Raw genomic sequence first — 22,166 nt, 5'->3', positions numbered from 1 at the left:
TAAGTCAGTCCTCCGTGTATTGAAAATACTACGTGAATAGGGCCAGGTTAGAAGACAATATAGACATGCCTATTACCAGTACAATAGGTAATAAGCATTTTAAAACTTTCTATTTCATAAAAATTTCAGGAAAATCGGGGCCCTGAAACTGGGATCAAAGATTGGCTATCAGTGATGATTATAAGGGAGCTTTTACTGAATATAGTTAGTTATACATATGTTTCTAGAGCAGCGCTTTTCAAACTTTTTCATCTCATGCCACAAATAAATTACTAAAATTCTTCAGCACACCAAAAAATATGTTCTATTTTTTGCCGATCTGACAAAAAATAGATATAATTTTGATTCATTCACATCGAAGGGCTATTGTTGTGTTGACTGCTGTCATTTTTTAATTTGACATTCTAAGAGAAAAGAGGTCAGTGCCCCTGACTAAAATAGTCAAATATTGCGTGTTTTAAAAATTATTGCAGCACACCGGTTGAAAATCGCCATTATAAAGGACAAATTCATTTTGATATTCAATTGTACGTTGTTTAGAATAAAAGTTAATGTTCAGTGTAAGAGATTGTCCTTAATTCTGCTTAAATAAAACTATGACTGAACACATCAAAAAATCAACAAACTTTACTTTGGAATTTTTGTACAAATCCTTATTTTCTTTTAACCCCACTATCATAAGAAATATTTTTTAAAGTTAAAGTGAAATTTTTACTGGCAAGCTAGTTTTAATGGCTTCTCCTTAGTTTATTTCCCTAATACACTAAGAAATGGACATGCTACACCAAACCCTTTCTGTTAAGCAGGCCTTTTTGAGTTGTAGGTTCTTTTCCTTAACTGACGTGTCCTGTCTTAAAAGTACATGTTCACCTAGATCACATACATTTCATTTTTTCCACATTTAAAAGTTGAATTTGATCCAAAACTTTCTGATCCAATATAGTCATTTTCCTTTATAAATTTTGAAATTTTGGGCAGTTATTATGAAATTATATATGAATACTGTACTTTTCAGTTCATGTGCACACTTAAGAGTACTAGAGTCCTTCACAGTATTTCTTATTAAAACAAACAAACAACAAAGTTCAAGGTCTAAGGACTGGCTGATGATAAAACTTACAAATTCACATACAATCATTTCCAAATGTGTAATGTCTCACACAGCAAACCCCAAGGTATAACAGTAGTACCAATTCCTGAGAAAGCTGGAGTGTTGGAAAAAATGCCCAACAAAAAATAGAAGCCAACTATATCTATAACAAACATAGGAATATTAAAGCAAGTAAGTGTTAATTTGCTTTCTAAAAGATACCATTTATCGAGTGCTTGTTACAGGCCAGACAAGATAGATTATTCTCATTTAAATATCCACAATAATTCCTGAAGTTGAAACCATTATTGTCCTCATTTTACATACAAGGAAGAATTACATTGGTTAAATAATGTGATCAAGATCACACACCTTTGAGACAAAACAGATTTAGAACCTATTCTTAAGATTCCAGAATCCAGTCTTACAGCCATCTATGTATTAGTAGGGCTAAGAAGTATTTTGCTTATCAGCTACCATGTAAATGACTCTACATGTAAAAAAAGCCTTTTCTGTATAATAGTTTGTTATCTAGCTTTGATTTGATGATATAAAATAAGTCAAATATCTATAACTAGAGGCCCAGTGCATGAAAATTCATGCACTGGAGGGGGGTCCCCTCAGCCCAGCCTGCCCCCTCTCATAGTCTGAGAGCCCTCAGGGGCAAGAGGCGACCCAGTGATCAGGGGAAGGCGACGCCCCCATCACACCTCTGCTGCTGCCACTGCCAGCAGCCCAAGTCTCAGCCGACCCTGGTTACCTGAGCCTCGGGCGGCCCTGGGCAGCCGCCATCCAAGGCTTGCCTGTGCCTCGAACTGGCCCTGGGCAGCTGGGGGCACTGAGGGGGCTGAGGGACTCCGGAGGCAGGCGTGCAGAGTGGCCGGACCCGCCTGGGGGCGGGCCTGGCAGTGCAGCGCGCCTGACTCCCCAGTGGGGCTGAGGGGACTGGGCGCCGCCAACTTTGAAGGCATGGCAGTCAATTAGCATATTCCCTCCTTATTGGCTGTGGGCACCGCCATCTTTGTGAGGGTGTGGTGGTCAATTAGCATATTCCCTCTTTATTAGATAGGATAATAAAAGGGTAATATGCTAATTAGACCAGATGTCTTCCAGACATCATTTCAGACATCCTTCCTGATGAAGCCAGGCCGGAAGGAAGCAGCCCGGGTCCTGGGTGCCTGCCGGAGGCCGGAGGAGGGAAGCAGCCCGGGTCCCGGGTCCCGGGTGCCGGAGGGAAGCCGGTGCCGGCAGCCGGGAGAAGGAAGGCCTACTCTTGCACAAATTTTTGTGCATCTAGTTTTCTAATAAGGGGAAACCCTAATCAGTATCTATCAAAATCTGCCTGCTTATTATTTCTGGAATTCACACACTTCTCTCCACTGCCTTGCTATTACCTTGGCTCAGGCTGTCAAGATTTCTCAACTTAATACCCAGTTTTGCCTGGTCTCCCTACCTGTTATGCAGCCCCACTGCATTTAATACTATACAATTTCAATTCTATACTGTTTTTCCAAAATGTAGACCTGACCAGCAACTTCCATCACTAGTGAGAAAATGTTCAAAACTGGTAAAAGGCTAAAGGACTCTTTCATCATCTGGCCCTTGCCAACCTCTTACGTTATCTTTTTTTAACCACTCTCCACAACTTACGCTACAGCCAATCAAGCTCCCCTTGACTCCAGACCTTTCTTAACAGGGTTCCACCTCCATGGGAACATTCCTACTCCCCCCCCCCCCCCCCCGCCCCGCCTCAATGTCCCTTTTTTCTACTCATCCACAGGAACCTTAGGATCACATTCTCTCCCCTCCTCTGTGAATCCTTGTCTGACTTCTCAGGACTTCAAAATGCTCCCATGGCTTTCTGTGCTTATTCTTATCGTAGCATGTATACCATCTATATACATAAAAGCCTAAGCGACCAAAGGACTGAACGACTGATCGACTGGTCACTATCATGCACATTGACCACCAGGGGGCAGACACTCAACACAGGAACTGCCCCCTGGTGGTCAGTGCGCTCCCATAGCAGGAGCACCGCTCAACTAACTGACTGGCGCCAGACACAGGGCTCACGCCCGGCCACCGCAGCCTAGAGATCGCAGCGAGCCTACTGAGTGGTGGTGGTAGGTGCAAGAGGGCCGGGATGAGCAGGAGCGGCTTGGCAGGAGCAGCAGGTAGTGTTGGACTGCTGGTTTCGGCCGGATCCCTGCAGGCTATGCGAAGGGACCACACCAGTGCATGAATCCATGCACAGGGCCTCTAGTTAGATTATAAATGTCTGTTTCTTCCCCCAAGACAGTGAATTCCCAGGGGCAGAGACTGGGTCTTGTTTTCACCTCCACCTACTATAGCTAGCTCTTAACACAAAAACAAGTACAGTCAAACCTCAGTTCTCAAAACATTTCCCATCTCTTGCCCAAGTTGTTCACCGGAAAAAAATGTCTCGGTTGCCCAAAACTTCAGTTTTTGACCTGACAACCCTTTCATGCTGATACCTCAGCATGACAGAGAAGAAATGACTTTGTTGCTGGAAATACCCCATTAGCACAATTTTAAAAGACGAAGAGGCCATCAAGAGAGTGCTAATGTTGTCTACGGCCATACCACCCTGAATGCGCCCGATCTCGTCTGATCTCGGAAGCTAAGCAGGGTCGGGCCTGGTTAGGACTTGGATGGGAAAAGAGTGCTAATGTTGCTAAGGGTGTGAAAGTGCTCACAAAACAACAATCACAGGCAGGTGAACAGGTGTGGATTTGGAGAAAAAAAGGAGTTAGCCAGTGATAGCATTTCGGAGGCAGTGATACATAGATGAAAAATTCGTTCAAGGCTAATACGATAAGAAGTGTTTATAGATTAAATAGTGCATTGGACATGGACTGTATATAAGAAAGGTTAAAACAGAATCACTTGTGGGTCTGGAACAGATTAAGTGAATTTACATCGTTTCTAATGGGAGAAAATCTTTTAGTTTTTGAGCAAATGTCTTTTAGAACAGCCTTCTGGAACAAATTAAGTTCGAGAACTGAGGTTTGTATATACTTCCTAGTTTATTCATTCTCATTTGACCCTTTCCTAATGTTGGTGCTAAAGAAATAATGCCCCGAGTTCCATGAACAATACTGGCATATTACTACAGCTGATGCTAATTTATTCCATTTGAGTTAAGTCAGGAGTAAAATCAACATTCTCATAGAACTGGCTTTGTTCAATAAGTCAATTAAAAAAAACTGTCTTTCTTACTTTTTCTAAATAATTTTTAAGGGAGCCTGTCATTAAAACCAGCCTCAAAATGAAATTACATTTTTAAAAACCAGGAGAGTTGTTTAAACACATATTTAGTTCATCCACTTACTCTATTAAGCGCTTTGGGGATGAGCCACTTTGATGAAATTCATCAGCATCATAGAATTCATCTTCACTGCTAGAATAAGAGAACTCCGGGACTGTATTTGGAGACAAGTTGACATGGCTTGGAGAAGTTAGACTGCTACTAGGTGGTGAGTGCCCACTGCCTAGAAAGTTAAAAAGGTTTTAATTAGGGGACAAAGTTGGTAATAAAGGGGAAGAAATTAGGAAGATGGGATGAATGCAGATCTTTCTAAAATTAAGAGAGCTTAAATTGGTAGACTATTTGTAAAGAAAACTAATATTTAGACAAAGAAAAAGGCAAATCACATTATAAAATAGGTTTTTTTTTTAAGCTTTTTTAAATCCTCACCCGAGGATATGTTTTTATTGATTTTAGAGAGAGAGGAAGAAGAGAGAGAATTCTCATCGATTTAAGAAAGAAACATCAGTCAGTTGCATCCCATACTCGTCCCATCGAACCTGCTACCTAGGGATGTGCCCTGATGAGGAACTGAACCCACAACCTTTTGGTGTATGGGCCAACACTCCAACCAACTGAACCATGGAGCCACAGCGGGACATAGTCTTTTAAATAAATGAGAAGAAAATGCTATGTCCCCATTCTATAATTATCTTTACTAGTAATATTAGGAAGGGAGTCTCCTGATTATAACTACAATGTGAGCTCTGGTATTGGAAGTCCCATCACAGATACCCAGCACCAAAGAGAAGCCAGGGGCTCTTATTTTATACTAGAGGACTGATGCATGAAATTCATGCAAGGGGCTCGGGGCTTGGCCCTTGCAGCCGTGGCATGGCAGCTGCCTCAGCCCTCACAGCCCCGGCTTCTATTATTATAGACAGTAGATCCAGAACCTAAAAAATGCAGCACTGAGCCAATAAGAATGCAAAATGGAAAAAATATTAAAGACCACATAAGTATTTTATAAAAAGTGTTCAGAATATCACATTCTTTTCTAGTCAGTGTTTGGTGGGCACATGAAAACACAAAAGTTCTGCACTCACCATCCAAACTCCTCACCTCTTTTCCATCTAAGTCTAAGGTGCCTGGGGTTCAGGGGCAGAGAAAAACACAGGGCTACTATGGAAAGAATGCAGAAAAGGAAGAGACCAGGAGGAACATCTTTCTATTCTTCCACAGTCTAAATAAGAAAACGGAAATTAACAGAGATCTATCTTGGTGATGATCATCTGCTTCATTGTCTAGTAATAACCATAAAAGTATCAATAGGAACAATGAAGAGCTGAGTTCAACTCAACAAAGGTTTATTGAGCATCTAAAGACTATCAGGAACCCTAGCCGGTTTGGCTCAGTAGGTAGAGTGTTGGCCTGCGGACTGAAGGGCCCCAGGTTCGATTCCAGTCAAGGGCACATGCCTGGGTTTCGGGCTTGATCCCCAGTAGGAGGCGTGCAGGAGGCAGCCGATTAATGATTCTTTCTCTCATCACTGATGTTTCTATCTCTCCCTCTCCCTTCCTCTCTGAAATCAACCAATCAGTCAATAAAGACTATCAGGCAATTTATGCCAAACTGCTGCAGATGCCTGGTGGAAATTAAATTTAAGTCACTGACAGCCATCTAAAAGCCAAGGCCATAGTTCTAGAAAAAATTGAGAACAGCAGCAATAAAAATGAATCCAGAGCCACACATGCATGTTTAGTCTGTTCCCAATAGTTAGACATCCATCTGCCACTTCAGTTGCCATGTTTACAAAGATATTTTAAAAACATAACACAAATGTTTACCAACTAAAAAGGTAGTGATGCTTATTGTGGAAATGCCAAAGATAGTTCCTCTTAGCAAATTTTTAATTCTCTCTCCCTACCCGACCCCCCAAAAGAGAGCAATATGATGAGAAAGAAACTTTATCCTAACAACAACAAAAGACCAGGAATTAAAATGATTAAAATGCAAATACTCAAGGTAATTACTCCAGGTAAAATGTGTCCAAGAAGAAAATGAGTTTGAATGGGAACTGCAAACAAAAGAATTGAGTTTTCCTTATGAAAGAAAAGAATTATATTTGTTTTCCCAATTGTTCCATATTTCTTTTTTGTATTAGTAAAAGAGGTAAAGGAAAGAAAGGTGGAAAAAATGAAGAAATTAGGCTGAAAATAAAAAGGACATAAATTAGATACTAATTTAAATTTTAAAAATTTCTTCAAATCCACTTACTCGAAGATATTTTTAGAATATCTTCCTCTGAAATAATTTATCCTAAATTATTACTATTTATAATTATCTTAAAGTAAATGTACATAAGGAAGAGAACTCGGTTTTTCAAAGTTTGTAACTAGTTTATATCTCCCAAAAAAGCAAATTTTGGCTGTAGTTTTAACAGTCTGACATAATCAACAACATAGAACATAGGTACAGTTTTTAAAATGAACATGAGGTTGCCCTGGCTGGGTGGCTCAGTTGGTTAGAGCTTCGTTCTATACACCAAAAGGTTTCAGGTTTGAGTCCGGTCAGGGCACATACCTAAATTTCAGGTTTAATCCTGGGCATGCATGGGAGGCAACTGATTTATGTTTCTCTCTCTTTCTCTGAAATTAAGAAACATATGCTTCGGTGAGGATTTCTTTAAAAAAGTGAACAAGACTTTGGCACAGATAATGAAATACAGAAAAAGTCAAATTAAACATTTCAACCTCATTATTCAAATTGCTTATCAGTATCTCCCCAAGAGCCTCAAGTAAATCTATTGTTGCTTTCTTTCTTTCAAAATTCAGAAGACCTCTGCTAGTAAATATTAAAAACCAAAGTAATAGCACCAGCACCTTTACTAATTCAAATTTCAAAATAGGCTAAAATCACAAGGAAATTTTTCATTATCACACAGTGAAAGTATTGCCCAGGAAAGAAATCTGTGGAGCTTATCTCTGATCTTCTCAAGAGTGGTTTTGGCCTCCAGGTGTAACAGAGACAAAAGTACTAAGTGATTCCTTGAGTATGACTGGCAGGTCACTCAACATATATCGATTTCATTTTAAAACAAGGAATAAATCTAATACTAACATTGATAGCAGTTCTGTAAATTAGAGATAAAATAATGATTGTAAGTCTAAATGAATTAAGAACATGCAAACTAAAATAAAGTATCCCTTTTATCTATAAAATTGGTAAAGATATGAAAGACTGATAAATCCTAAAAAAAAAAATCACACATATGTAAATGTAAGAAACTCAAACCTGCAGAGAATTTTTTGAGTTTATTTGAACCACACTGACAACAATTGCACGGAAGCAAAAATCTCCATTTATTGAGAAAATCCTCCAGGGAATCGCAATTTTGCAGCTTATTTTATACATCAGAATCAAAGAAGAAGACATAAGGAGGGTTATATGAAATCCACTGGTGGTAGATGAGGGAGGCGGGAGAAAGAAAAGTGGGGAAATCTCTGAGATTAGATAAAAAGTAAAATAGAGAGACACTTCTTTTATGTTCAAGATAGCTAATAATTAACATTTATAGCACATAGAGATGGTGTTGGGGGAACAAAGTAACAATGAGTTTTGTGGTCTGCTCTGCTGTGGTGGGTGTAGTCTGTGGGGTCCAGATACAGGAGATTACTCTGACATTCCAAGGGTATTTATCTTAGATGCTAAAAAACAGTAACAGGCTTATTTTAAGGTAAAGGTTGACCTTTGTCAAGAAAGCTACAGGCCTAAGATGTGATCACCTGACATGACTCACTTCTAGTTAGGAATTTTTATGTTCAAAGCATCCTGTGGTTTTACTCTTGGTCTGAGTTCGTAAGCCCACCATGCAGGCCTCCCCTAAGATTGTCAGATTTGGTATGTAGCCCCTTTTTTGGCCACTCATGCTTAACGTTGTTGTACAAGGATATTTCACTTAAATTTTGCTAATAGTAGGAAAATATTGGAAATAACCTTAAATGTCCATCAGTGGAAAAAGAGATGATACCTATTTAGGCAGCTATAAAAAGAATGTTAGAATTAACTGTATGAACATTAAAAGCTCTCTAAATGTTCTCTGTTAAATGAAAAGAGAAAGTCACAGAAACACAAGATCTCGTTTAGGTTAAAAGAAAAACAACAATAAAAATACACAGCATAGGTACATATGTATATACATGTACACAAATGACAGAGCAAAGATTTTCAGTTTTTGTTCTCAGTGCTTCCATATTTTCTGATTCTTGAGAAAGTATATGAGTCTAACTTGAGCAAATTTTTCAAAGGAGTCAATCTTCAAAATAAACCATACAGTAAACAAAAAAAACAAAATCCTATAATATTCTACTTTATTTAAATTATAATTTTACTAAAGCTTCTGGTTAAATCATAAAGTACTTTATGTAGAGAACTGTAATAGCAAAAATATGTTATCTCCAACAGAAAGATACAACACATTTCTTCAACCTTTTCCCCATTAGTAAGCAAATATAAATCTTAAATGTAAACGGGGAGTTATAAGAAGTAAAGGAATTATATAAATCTGTACCTGTACTATTTGGTGTTGGAGTCTGATGATGTCCCAAGGTAGCTAACACAGGTCCAACTGGTAGGGAAGATGGACGCTGCTCTGACTTACACAACTGAGCAGATTCTAGGAGATTTGAACATATGAAATAAATTAGAGAAATAGCCTAAACAAAACTCTGTTAACTGGAATTGTGTGGGATTAAAAAGCCCAAAGACCAGTAATTTCTAAAACTATATTCTACTAAGTCAACTTCCATGCTACTCCTTCTCTCTGACATCCCATCCCCTTTAAACTCAAGACACTAGGCAGGATATCAAGAGACCAGTCCTGGTAGGCCAATATCTCAGTACAACTGCTCTGTAAAAACATCAAACACTTCTGATGATAAAGTGTTTCCAAGCATCAAACCATATAATATCTGGGGGCAGGTTATCTCCTTTTTAGTCCATGAGAGATGTTATCTCATTCTCTTAAGGATATACAAACATTCACAAAAGGATTTCACATACTCATAAGTAATTTTTAAAGTCATTTCTTTTTTCCAGTACAATTTCTGACTGAACCATGTCATCATTAAGAATACAATTATGGCCGAAACCAGTTTGGCTCAATGGATAGAGCGTCGGTCTGCGGACTGAAAGGTCCCAGGTTCGATTCTGGTCAAGGGCATGTACATTGGCTGCGGGCACATCCCTGGTAGGGGGTGTGCAGGAGGCAGCTGGTCGATGATTCTCTCTCATTGATGTTTCTAGCTCTCTATCCCTCTCCCTTCCTCTCTGTAAAAAATCAATAAAATAAAAAAATTAAAAAATTTTAAAAAAGAATACAATTATGCCCTAGCTGGTTTGGCTCAGAGGAGCATCAGCCTGTGGATGGAAGGGTCCTGGGTTCGATTCTGATTGAGGACACGTGCCTCGGTTGCAGGCTCCACCCTGGCGTGGGTTCTGGTTGGGCTCATGCAGGAGCAACCAATCGATGTGTTATTCTCACATCAATATTTCTCTCTGTCTTTCCCTCTCTCTTCCACTCTCTCTAAAAAAGTCAATGGAAAAAATCCTCAGGTGAGGATTTTTTAAAAAAGAACAGTTACGTTGGATGCAACAAAAAAATAAAAGAAATCAGTATAGTTGGGTAACACTACCTATTACTCTATACTTAAAAATACACAAGTCTATTTAATTGGTAGACATAACAAATTTTATTCTTCCCTTTCTCATTATCTTAAAACGCACCATGAAGAAACCATTTGTATTATTCAGAGCTATAAAGAATATCCCAAAATAGAATATTCCTGGATTGCCTTCAAGCAGATCAAGGTATATTAGTTCCCTTGGTGGCCATAAATCCTGAGTCATAGCATTCTGTCCCATCAGCTAATCCAGGTCTTAGTAACCATGTCTATTTTCCATCTCACTCTGAAAACCGAAAGTCCTTTCATTGTACTTAAAAAGCCCCAATATTTAAAATACTATCATTTTCCAGTTCATTTTCGGCTGTATATTTTTATTTTTTAAAAGAAAAAGAAAGAGCCCTCAAAGATTACTACGACAGTCATACAAATTATGTTTTTTCTCAGCAATGAGTCTGTGAAACATTTTTCCAAATACTATACCTGGAGGTAAGACAGACTGGGAAGGCATTGTGTTGATCACAGGTTCCAAGGGACTAGGTTGATATATTGCATCTACAGGATTAATAGTACTCTGAGATAAAGAAACACATTATAGTTATTTTTAATTAAATGCCCTTCCAACGCTGACCCTCCCAAATGTATGAAATTGCCCATATTTCTGACAGCAAAGTCCTGAAGGTAGCTATATAGATATGCTGATGAAAATACGAAGAGGAAATGAAACAGCTTTTCTATGCATAAGTCTAAGTTTCTCATTATTATTATTATTATTATTATTATTATTTAAAAGCATAGTAAGGAGGAAAAATGAACGAATGAATCTCTGTATTATAGGAAGGTAAAGCTAAATGGAAAAACTTGGAAAGAGTTATATAATGGTGTGGCAAGATTTCAGGAAGCCAAAACAATAACCTCTCAATTCAATTCAGTGCTTCTCAAATTTTAAATTCACCACAAACATTGTTTCTCTATCTAAGAAAGAGAAATGCTCTCTTGCTTTGGTATTAATAAATATTACACCTATGACTAGCTAATGTACCGGCACCAGAAGGATCTTATCTTTCCATTCCATACTACTGCCACCTCCCATCACTGTCTTCTGCATAGCACAGGCACCTAGTTTTACAATCACTGAAGGCATAGAGATGTATCTTCTATTTGAAATGAGTGTGTGTGGGAAGAAGATTTTTTTTTTTAGGATTTGAAAAACATAAACATATAGTTATGATTTTGGAGAGAGAAAAAAGTTCAGGTTTCTCTGATTCCAAACCAAGAAATTATTCTGCAGCATGATAACATTTTAAAAACAAGACTCCATAGCTTACTGGTGCATTTTTACATGAAGAAATGGAGGATTTCAAACAAAGATTTCTGCCAGAGTAAAGTTTAGATCCACCACTTAGAAAAGGCTACACTAAGCCCATGGACAGATGGGAACAATAAAAGTAATTGGTCAATCAACTTCAAGCTAAAATATGTCAAATTACATTCTACAATTTGCTTTCAAATGAATTTTTTGTGTGAGAAATGTAAACAAATGATAATCTACAGCCCTAATCTGTTGTGACATTAACAAAACTCATGCAATATATAATTATATGTACATAAATGTACCTAACATTTATGGGGTACTGTGAGCTCACTCTGCCCCTTATAAACCTTCTGAGATAGAACTACTAACTTTTCTTTATAGAGGAAACTAAAACCCTAAGGTTAAGTAACTTGTCTAAGGTCACAGCTAGTGAATGGCAAGGCTGGATCCTAGCAGTTTGGGTCCAAGGCCCTAAATCCTTTCTTTCTTAAAAATAAAAACTCAAGGAAAAATGGAATCATCCCCAAACAAATGATTTAAATATGTTTGTTTTCTGCAAGTTTAGATTTCCTATGGTTAGGGAATCTAGGTGTTTTAATTGCAAATGATCAAACATTTTTTGAATGCTTTCTAAAACTATTTTTTAACATAATCAAAAGTAACTAATTTTGTTCAGAGGGAAAAGAGATAAAGCAATTGACATGATTTTCCTTAGGGTCTTTGGGGACCATGAAATGCTAGACAACATATACAGTCTTTTTCCATGAGGCTTACAAACTTATTTGATATCTCAGGAAGAGAGATTATATTACATTGTATTTATACCACATAATTGTATTATATCATCATGGCTCAAACTTTGAACTCACTGTGAAAAAAGAAATAAAAATTCTAATGTGTTTAATTCAAATTTTAAAAATGTTTCTCTTATCTTTGCTTTCTTAAAAAATATGCAAACATCATGTATATTTAAGTTTTCTTTTTCATTTTAATCCAAATATAAAGAAAACATCTTTTTAAGTATAATCATGAGATGGCTTTGAAGATTCCAGATTTCAGACAAGCTGTCATTTGTCAAGTCTTAAGACAAAGAAAAGACTGCTTCAGAAACACAGTTTGAACAGAAGTCACCCAGTTACCATAAAACTAGGGTAGCTCAAACTACAAACCTTCAATATCCAATTTTTATTTCCAGCTGGGAACAATAACATTTTCTTTTCTTTATAGAGAGGAAGTTGAACATAAGGGAAGAGTAAAAAAAAAAAAAAAAAGCCAAGGAGGAGGAAAGAATAAGAAGATGTCTGTAAATCAAAAAGTTCATGTTCCAACAAAAATGCAATAATACCACAGTATCGATGCTAGTTAAAACAATACAAAAAAATAAAAAATAAAAGATGAGAAAATAGAAATCTATAAACATATTTAAATAGATTAAGATGTGTCTCAATATATCCCCTCCCCCTCTGCTTTCATCTGAGAACAAAGTTGACCAGAAATATAGCATTGTGAGTTATGCCTTATTTAGTCATAAAAGATGCATATTCATACCATGATTAATCCTTCAAGTTAACACATGCAAAGTGATTCAATCTGGACCAACATTTAGAAAAATTTTATGATCAACATTTCCCCTCCAAATGATTGCTGAAAGATGGGCAACTTTAGGAGCTCAAGGAAAATTGCAAGAGTCAACAACAAAAAGCAATGAGCAGGTGAAAAGAAGAATTTGCGTTGAAAAAGAAGTAGAAATTCAGGCTTCTCCTGACATAACTGGTTATAATGCTCTGCAGAATTAAAGGGGAAACAAAGATTAGATTAAACTTACTATAATTCCATCTGCGTGCTTCTCCGCATTACACTGGTCCTTAAGGAGAAATGTTAAAAATATTAACTTCATTCTCTCATTTAAGCAACCCCTGTGTATTTTCTTCCCTATTAAGAAAGCTTATTTTATCAGGTAACTAATAATGTTAGAAAACTACTTTTTTTGCTTCCATTAAGATTTTAATTCCATTTGTACATTCCTAACCAAACATAATTTTATCACTGGCTACACAATAATCACCAACAGCAAGGCAATTATTTTTCCATATAAGCATTTAATTAAGTTCATTGTAGAAATATCCTATTGAACTGTATAGTCTCCTTGGTACCAATGATTAAATGTAGATATGCTAATTTAGGATTGAAGACAATATTTCTGGGTTCAGTTTTATAGTAAATGCCCCAAACTCTTACTGTACTTTAAAAGGTATGATAATCGTGTAGCCTTAAAAACTTAGTATAGACACCATTTCCCATATCTGGACTGTTGGCCCAACAATTATACTAATACTTTTCTAAATAGATTATCTGATTTTGCTTTCAGTATACATAATCATTATATTCATGGAAATGATGATACAGGAGCTAATTCATTTATTCCATCAACTCTATAAGGTAGGTACTATCTTTTTTTTAAATATATTTTATTGATTTTCACAGAGAGGAAGGGAGAGGGATAGAGTTAGAAACATCGATGAGAGAAAAACATCGATCAACTGCCTCCCGCACACCCCCCACTGGGGATGTACCTGCAACCAAGGTACATGCCCTCGACCGGAACCGAACCCAGGACCCTTCAGTCCGCAGGCCGACGCTCTATCCACTGAGCCAAACCAGTTTCGGCTGTTTTTTGTTTTTTTTTAAATATATTTTTATTGATTTCAGAGAGGAGGGGAGAGGGAGAGACAGAAATATCACTGATGAGAATCATGGATCAGCTGCCTCCTGCATGCCCCCTACTGGGGATCAAACCTGGAACCTGGGCATGTGCCCTTGACCGGAATCAAACCTGGGACCCTTCAGTCCACAAGCCGATGCTCTATCCACTAAGCCAAACCAGTTAGGGCAGTAGATAGTATCTTAATCCTTTAGGTATTTGAGGGTAACAGTGGTGGAAAGTTAACAACACATTATTGTTTTTACTCAGACAGCATATTTAAACTTTAAATAAAACTAATGAAAGTTTTAACTTCATATAATCAGGAAGTTTTCAAGTGTTAACAGAAACTAATATTTGGTCTTGGTTTTAAAAATAATGGCCAAGTTTTATTTCATTTATTGATAACTTATACTTTTTTTAATTACTGAGCTTACTCAGAAATCTACATATGGAAGGGTCAAACAAGAGCAATTTGAAAATTTGAGGATGCTTTAATTATTATTATTTTTTTAAGTGCATGTGCAGAAAAGAATTAACATTGCAAGCCTAAAATAGCTATCCTTAGAAAAGCCTGCTTGTAAAGTTGTTTTGGCTGGTGTCTAGAAAATTCTGTTTCAGGAGGGTTCCCACTACCCTAACTGATAAGGGTAGCTCACTGTTGCCTAAACAATATTGTTTATTTTGAACACCTGCTTTTGTTCTGGAAGTCTGGAATCTTGGTAAATGCAAAACAGAGAGTGCTTATATGACAAACCTCCAATAAAAACCTGAAAAAACAAACATATAACATCTTGCGTTTTGAGTCTCTGATGAACTTCCCTGATAAACAACAATCACATGTGCTGTCACAGTTTGTTGCTGGAGGAATTCAGCACATGCTGAATTACTCCACTGGAAGAAGACTCTTGGAAGCTTGTGCCTGGTTTCCTCTGGATTTTGCCCCATGTGCTTTCTACCTTTTGCTGAGTTTGCTGTAATAAATCATAGCTCTGGGTATGACTATACTCAGTGTCTTATAAGTCCTCCAAGTGAATCACCAAACTATGTGGTTTTGGGAACCTTCGACTCGATGCATATCCTTTGTATATATCTGAGAATAACTGTATTTTGATACCTACATAATTCATGTTGGGATTTCCCCCTTTATTTGCACAACTGAATTAACTATATATTGAGAATACCCAAAGTTTCAGAAATTCTTAATAGAATCAGTTGAAAATAAACTATTGAGAATAGAAATTTAGTTTCTTGTTCAGATGATATTTTACTTTTAGCTTTCCCCTATTAATTTCTGAATATTAAAAATTATTTTTCCAAAGGACTTCTTAGTAATATTATATACTTGTGGTAGATTAAATTTTCCAAAAATGGCCTCAACATGATAAGAATTCATGTCTCCTACCCTTGAAACCGGGTGGGCCTTTGTAACAGTCTCTACTAATAAGTATAGCACAAGTGACTAGAGGTGACTTCTGCAACAGGTCGTGGAAATGCCACAACCGTTTACCTTGTTTTCTTAGAACCCAGCTACCACACTGTGAGAAAGCCCAAGTGGCAGTGAAGAGGTCTATATGGAGAAGAACCCAGACCCCCAGCCAATTTCCCAGGTATGCGTCATGCTGAAAGTGGGTTCTCTGACCCCCCTTTTACTACCCTCCCCCCGCTCAATCAAGCCACATAAATGACATTGCATAAAGCAGAAACAAGTCTTGAGGCCTATCCAAATTGAAGATTTGGGAGCAAAACAAATTACTGTTGCTATTTTAAGACACTGAGTTTGGGGGTGCTTTGTTATGCAGCAACAGAACACTCATGTTATATTACATTATCTAAGAAAACCACCACTTCTAATTCTGATTTAATTTTTTTAAAAACGTAAATATATGACCATTTGCCCCCCAAAATGTTCTTGATTAATAATGCATGCTATTTACAGAGAATTTTAAATTGGGATTTATAATTATTGTTACTATTGTGGTTTGTCATTTAAGGCGGAGTCAAATCTATATAAACCCATAGACTATCAAATGTCTTACTGTCAATCCATTCCCATCATGAACTTCAGGGAGTTTGTCCTATTACTTAAAAAGGCTTACACTCACCACACCCCTCCCCCCGACTTCCACCTTTCTTTTTGTTGTTGTTTGTTTTGGAAGTAAACCACAAATTACCTTTTATTGGGATCAGCTAATGCTAAATCTCAAGTATTACTGAACCAGAGATTCAACTGAATTCAATATGAATCATGTTAATGAAACAAAGAAATGGTCTAATGCTACTTCCCACTTAAATTATGTTGTGCTTATTAAATCCTTAATACAATAGCTATTCTCTTCTCTGAACATACCAGCATGCCTGTGTTCTAGAAGTATGACAGTGAACAAAAACATCATCAGCACCACATAATTTGGGAAGACTTTTGATCAGAATTACACTCCAATATTTTTAAAACCATGCCTACCAAAAAAACCCATGAAATATACCCCCATCTTTCTAATGAAGCAATGTAGTTTAGTGAACACTTTTTAAATTATGTACTTATGAATTTACTATAAAATAAATTTTCTAATTCAAGTTTAATGAGATTCAACAAATTCAGCTGTGACAACTGAATATCCACATGCAAAAAAATAAGTACACTTGGACCCTCTACCTCACACCACAAAAATTAACTCAAAGAGGGTCACAGACCTAAATGTAAGAGCTAAAACTATAAAACTCTTAGAAGAAACACAAGACTAAGTCCTAATGACTTTGGATTAGGCAATGATTTCTAAATAAGCCATCAAATGCACAAGCCATAGAAGATTGGTAAGTTGGACTTCATGAAAATTTAAAAATTGCATGTTTCTAAAGATAGCTGTATCAAGAAAGTGAAAGACAACCCAAAGACTTGAAGAAATATCTATAAATCACATATCCGATAAGGACTTGTATGCATAATATGAAAAATCATTCTTACAACTTCATAAACAACTCAACTAAAAAATGGGTAAAGAATTTGAATAGACATTTCTCCAAAAAAGATGTATGAATGCTAACAGGCACATGAAAAGATGTTCAACATCATTATTCTTCACAGAAATGCAAATGAAAACCACAATGAGATACCACTACAATGACTGTAATAAAAAAGACAATAATAAATGTTGGTGAGAATGTGGAGAAAATGGAACCCTTATACATTGCCAGTAGGAAAGTAAAATGGTATGGCTGCTTTGGGAAACAGTTTAGCAGTTTCTTAAAAAGTTATACAGAGTTACCATATGACCGAGAAATACCACTCTTAGGTATATACTGAAGAGAAATGAAAGTATATGTCCATACAAAAACATTATAGGCAAATGGTCATAACAGCAGTATTCAGTATGGCCCCCAAAATGAAAACAATCCAATTATTCATCAACTGATGAATGGATAAACAAATGTAGTGTATCCATTCAATGAAATATTATTCAGCAATAAAAAGAAATTAAGTCCTGATACATGGATGAACCTCGAAAACATGCTAAGTGAAAAAAGCCAGTCACAAAGGACTACATATTTTATGATCCTAAATACATGAAATGTCCAAAATAGGCAAATTTAGAGACAGAAAGCAGATCAGTAATTGCTGGGGATTGGAAGAAGCACAGGGTAGTGAGAGGTATAGTGAAAGAGTGCTTAACAGTCATGGTATTTCTTTTGGGGTGATAAAAATGTGCTAAAATTAGATTTCGGTGATGGTTGCACAACTTTGTAATTACACTAAAAACCACCCTATATAATAAAACCCTAATATGGAAATTGACCGAACAGCGGAACAACCGGTCGCTATGATGTGCACTGACCACCAGGGGTAGACGCTCAACGCAGGTTGAGCATTGAGCATCTGCCCCTGCGAGAGAGAGGTGACGGGCAGCGGAGGGCGGCGTCAGGCCACTAGCTAAGGTGGGTGCCAGCAGGAGCCCCCATCACCCCGCCCACTGGTCGCCCCACAGAGGGCCCTGATCACTGGCCAGTCCTAGGGACCCTACCCTATATATTGGGAACAGGCTCTTAGATTTAAAAATTAAAACCTGACAAGGCTACTCTAACACTGAAAAAACAGGATAATGCAGCGAATGACATGCATGGACTCTGGCTTGCACATTTTGTGGTCAGCCCTGATTCTGACACTTATAACTGTGTGACAAAGCCAATTACTTAACTTCTCTCTTCAGTTTTTCCACCCATAACATGGGGAAAATGGTACTACTGCCTCAGAAGGTTCATGTTATATACTACTTTTCATAATCAGGGCAAGAAAATGTAACTGCCTATACAACAGCAAGATGACTTTCACCAGTATGAAAATGCAAAGTATGGTCAATGGTGCATGCAGTGTCCTGGATTGTGAGAGGGATGTCTGACTGCAGGTTAAGGTCTGACATCCCCCGAGGGGTCCTGGATTGTGAGAGGATGCAGGCCAGGCTAAGGGACCTCCCCCAACCCCTGTGCATGAAATTCGTGCACCGAGCCTCTAGTTAAAGTATACTCTTTAAATTAGTGAACCTTATGGTATATAAATATATATGAGGCCTGGTGCATGAATTCGTGCATAGTTGGGGTCCGGCCAGCCTGGCCAGGGGGAGGGGACATGGGCTGTTGGCCAGCCTGCCTGCTGGTCGAACTCCTGATCAAGGGGACAATTTGCATATTAGCCTTTTATTATATAGGATATACACTGAGTGGCCAGATTATTATGCGTTCGGAGATCATAATAATCTGGCCACTCAGTGTATATTGATGACATGTTAAAATGATATTTTGGACATACTTGGTTAAATAAACTAAATTAATAAAATTAATTTTATTTGTTTATATAGTTGTAGGATATGGTCATATCACCTAATCTTTTTTAAAAAAAAAATTTGTATTTGATTTTAGAGAGGAAGAAAGAGGGAGAGAGAGAGAAATATCAATGATGAGAGAGAATCAATGATTGGCTGCCTCCTGCTGCCCCACACAGGGGATTAAGTCCACAACATGTGCCCTGACCATGGAATTGAACCATGACCTCCCTGGTTCTTAGGTCGACACTCAACCACTGAGCTACACAGGCCGGGCTCACCTAATCTTGATGAAGAGCTGGTCAAGTCCAAAACTGAAGGATCCTCCCAGATTAGGCGTACCGGTTAATAATAGTGGATTTTGTAATCAAAGAAAGCACAATAATTTCAAGAGAAACATCAAAAGTGCTTTATTCAAAGTAATGTCCATCGCTAGCTACACATTTCCCCATCTTTCAGGTAATTTATGGATACCGTCCCAAATAAAAATTTGTTTTGAGGCAAACCATTCAGAGATCCAATTTTCCACTTCTTCATATGTTTTGAAGTGCTGCTCAAAAAGTGCGGGTGCCATCAATCGGAACAAGTGGTAATCTGAAGGAGCAAGGTCTGATGAATACATTGGTTGGGTTAATACTTCCCAGGCAAGATCTTTTAACGTGTCTTTAACTGGTTTTGAAGTGTGTGATGATGCATCATCATGAAACAAAACTACTTTGCTGTGTCTTCTGGAACATTTTAGTCGGTTCACGATCAAAGCATGGTTCAAACTGATTATCTGTTGTCGGTAGCGATCAGTATTAAAGATTTCACCTCGTTTTAGAAGCTCAGAATCCACCACACCTTCCTGATCCCACCAAACGCAGAGCATTCATTGTCCTCTTTCCAAAGCGATTTGGCCTTGCAGTCGATGTTGATGGTTGACCTGGATCAACCCATGATTTTGTGTGTTTGGGATTCTAAAAATAAATCCACCTTTCATCGCCAGTCACAATTTGATGCAAAAAAGACTTTCTTTCGTGCCGTTGAAGCAACATTTTACTGATGACTTCTCGGTTTTCCATTTGTCTTTCCTTCAGTTGATGTGGCACCCATTTTCCTTCCTTTAAAATCTTTCCCATTGCTTGGTAACGGTCGGAAATTGTTTGCTGAGCAACATTTGAATCTTTAAGTTGTTTTTGAGTTTGACATCCATCTTCATCCAATAATGCTTGTAATTGTTAGTCTTCAAACTTTTTCGGTTGACCTGGACGTTCTTTGTCTTTCACATCGAAATAATCACTTTTAAAGCGTTTAAACCAGCATTCACAAGTATCTTGAGATGGAGTATGTTCACCATAAGCTTCCCGAAGTATACGATAAATTTCAGCAGCACTTTTCTTCAAAATAAAGTAATGAATTAAAACTTCCTCCAAATGCTCTTTTTTGGGCATGAAATTTGACCTTTTTAAAAATATATATATTTTATTGATTTTTTTTACAGAGAGGAAGGGAGAGGGATAGAGTGTTAGAAACATTGATGAGAGAGAGAAACATTGATCAGCTGCCTCCTGCACACCTCCCACTGGGGATGTGCCTGCAACCAAGGTACATGCCCTTGACCGGAATTGAACCTGGGACCTTTCAGTCCACAGGCCAACGCTCTATCCACTGAGCCAAACTGGTCAGGGCAAATTTGACATTTTTAAGTGTAAAAATATCTATGATGTTAACACCTTCAGCAAATTTGACATATGAAGTTTTAAAGCTTGTTGTCAATACAACAAAATAGCATACATATCAAATCGCATATATATCAAAATATGTGTAACTCCATCTATTGAAAAAAAATCCGCATTATTAGCCGGTATACCTAGTATCTCTGCTTTGCTCTCTTCCCCTGCCCCTCACTTCCTCTCCAGTTCCCTATGAGTGGTCACTAGCTATCTCTATTGGTATAAAGGAAGAAATAAGTCTTACACAGCCCACCTGAAAATCCCACTAAACGAGTGGTGCCCAGGCTTTGCTGCATAGTAAAATCTCCCAGAAATTGGAAACTCCCAATGCAAGGTGATATCCCATACCAATTATAACAGAATATGAGAGAGGGGGAACCAGGTATCAGAACTGTTAAAGATGCCCAGGGTGATTCCAATGTGCAGCAAAAAGTTTGGGAATCAATGCACTAATAATCAATTAGAATTTCTAAGATGAAAAAACCAAAACTGGTAGGAGCTTAAACTTCTACCCATAGCATGTTGGCTCTAAGTAGCTAATACTAAACTGACCCAGAACAATAAAGTATCAAATCAGCTATCTTCTTATATCCCTTTGGGGGTCTCATAAGGTAATATTTCAAACTAGCTGATTCCAATATTTTATTATCCTACTAGAAGAATAGTCCTCCAAAGTGGCTATATCAATTTATATTTCCATCAGTATTAGATGGAAGTTCTCCCATTTTTACCAACATGTGACAATATCATTTAAAATTTTATGCCCTGCTAAAATTATTTAATTTAACTGACACTTATTTAGGACTTGTTGTATACCTGCTATAAGAGCATTACAAATGCTAATTCATTTAAGTCTCACACCATCAGTAAGAGTACAGTACTATTATATCCACATTTTATATAGGACCAAAGCACAGAGAGGATGAATAAACTTGCTCACGTGGTGAAGCAAGGATTCAAACCCAGACAGTCTGGCTTCAGAGTCCATGCACCTAAAGATAATGTAATGCTGCCTCTCATTATTATTTAAAACCCCCATTATCTTAATCAGTTTAACTAGTCAGATTTACCCCCAGATTCATTTATAAGGCACAACAGAAATGTGGCTAAAAAAATCACACATATCGTAAAAAAACTAAACCATGTAACCATGAAAAATTATGTATTTGAAAAATTCATTCAAAATTCACAATTATTTATCAGGCCCCCACTATGTGGCAGACAACCGTTCTAGGCACTGAGGATAGAGTGGCATTATTGATAATACAGTGATAGTATGAACAATAATTCAAAGTATATCTTATTTCATGAATACAGAACAGCAATTTTAAATAGTGGTTCATTAACATAGTTTAGTACCAGAAAGAAATCTGTAACACAATTTTAAAAAATATATCTTGATTATACTCTTCATTATAAATGAGAAAAAGACATCTACTGAAATTTAATTACTTTTCTTGTTAAGAAAAACATTTTTGTTAAAGGTTTTGCAAACTATGTCCCCATTTCAAGCAGGCACATGCTGATAGGTAACATCCAAACACAACAGTTGTTCAATAGTACCAGGAACCCCACAATACAA

At 37.3% G+C, this 22,166-nt stretch overlaps 1 protein-coding gene across 4 annotated transcripts in view; it reads right to left on the bottom strand.

Moving 5' to 3' along the window:
* Positions 1 to 22,166, bottom strand: part of OSBPL9 (oxysterol binding protein like 9) — a 132,919-nt gene that overhangs the window by 18,553 nt on the left and 92,200 nt on the right. For all 4 annotated transcript variants that reach the window (XM_079776922.1, XM_079776925.1, XM_079776923.1 and 1 more), the window contains 4 exons: positions 13,180 to 13,218; positions 10,523 to 10,613; positions 8,929 to 9,033; positions 4,443 to 4,602 (listed from right to left, as the gene is read on the bottom strand). In XM_079776922.1, coding sequence (XP_079633048.1) covers positions 4,443 to 4,602; positions 8,929 to 9,033; positions 10,523 to 10,613; positions 13,180 to 13,218 — 395 coding nt within the window. The remainder of the gene's footprint in view (positions 1 to 4,442; positions 4,603 to 8,928; positions 9,034 to 10,522; positions 10,614 to 13,179; positions 13,219 to 22,166) is intronic.

Source organism: Cnephaeus nilssonii, assembly GCF_951640355.1.
Source record: "Cnephaeus nilssonii genome assembly, chromosome: 7".
Lineage (NCBI taxonomy): Eukaryota > Metazoa > Chordata > Mammalia > Chiroptera > Vespertilionidae > Cnephaeus > Cnephaeus nilssonii.
This window is presented reverse-complemented; position numbering and strand designations above follow the sequence as displayed.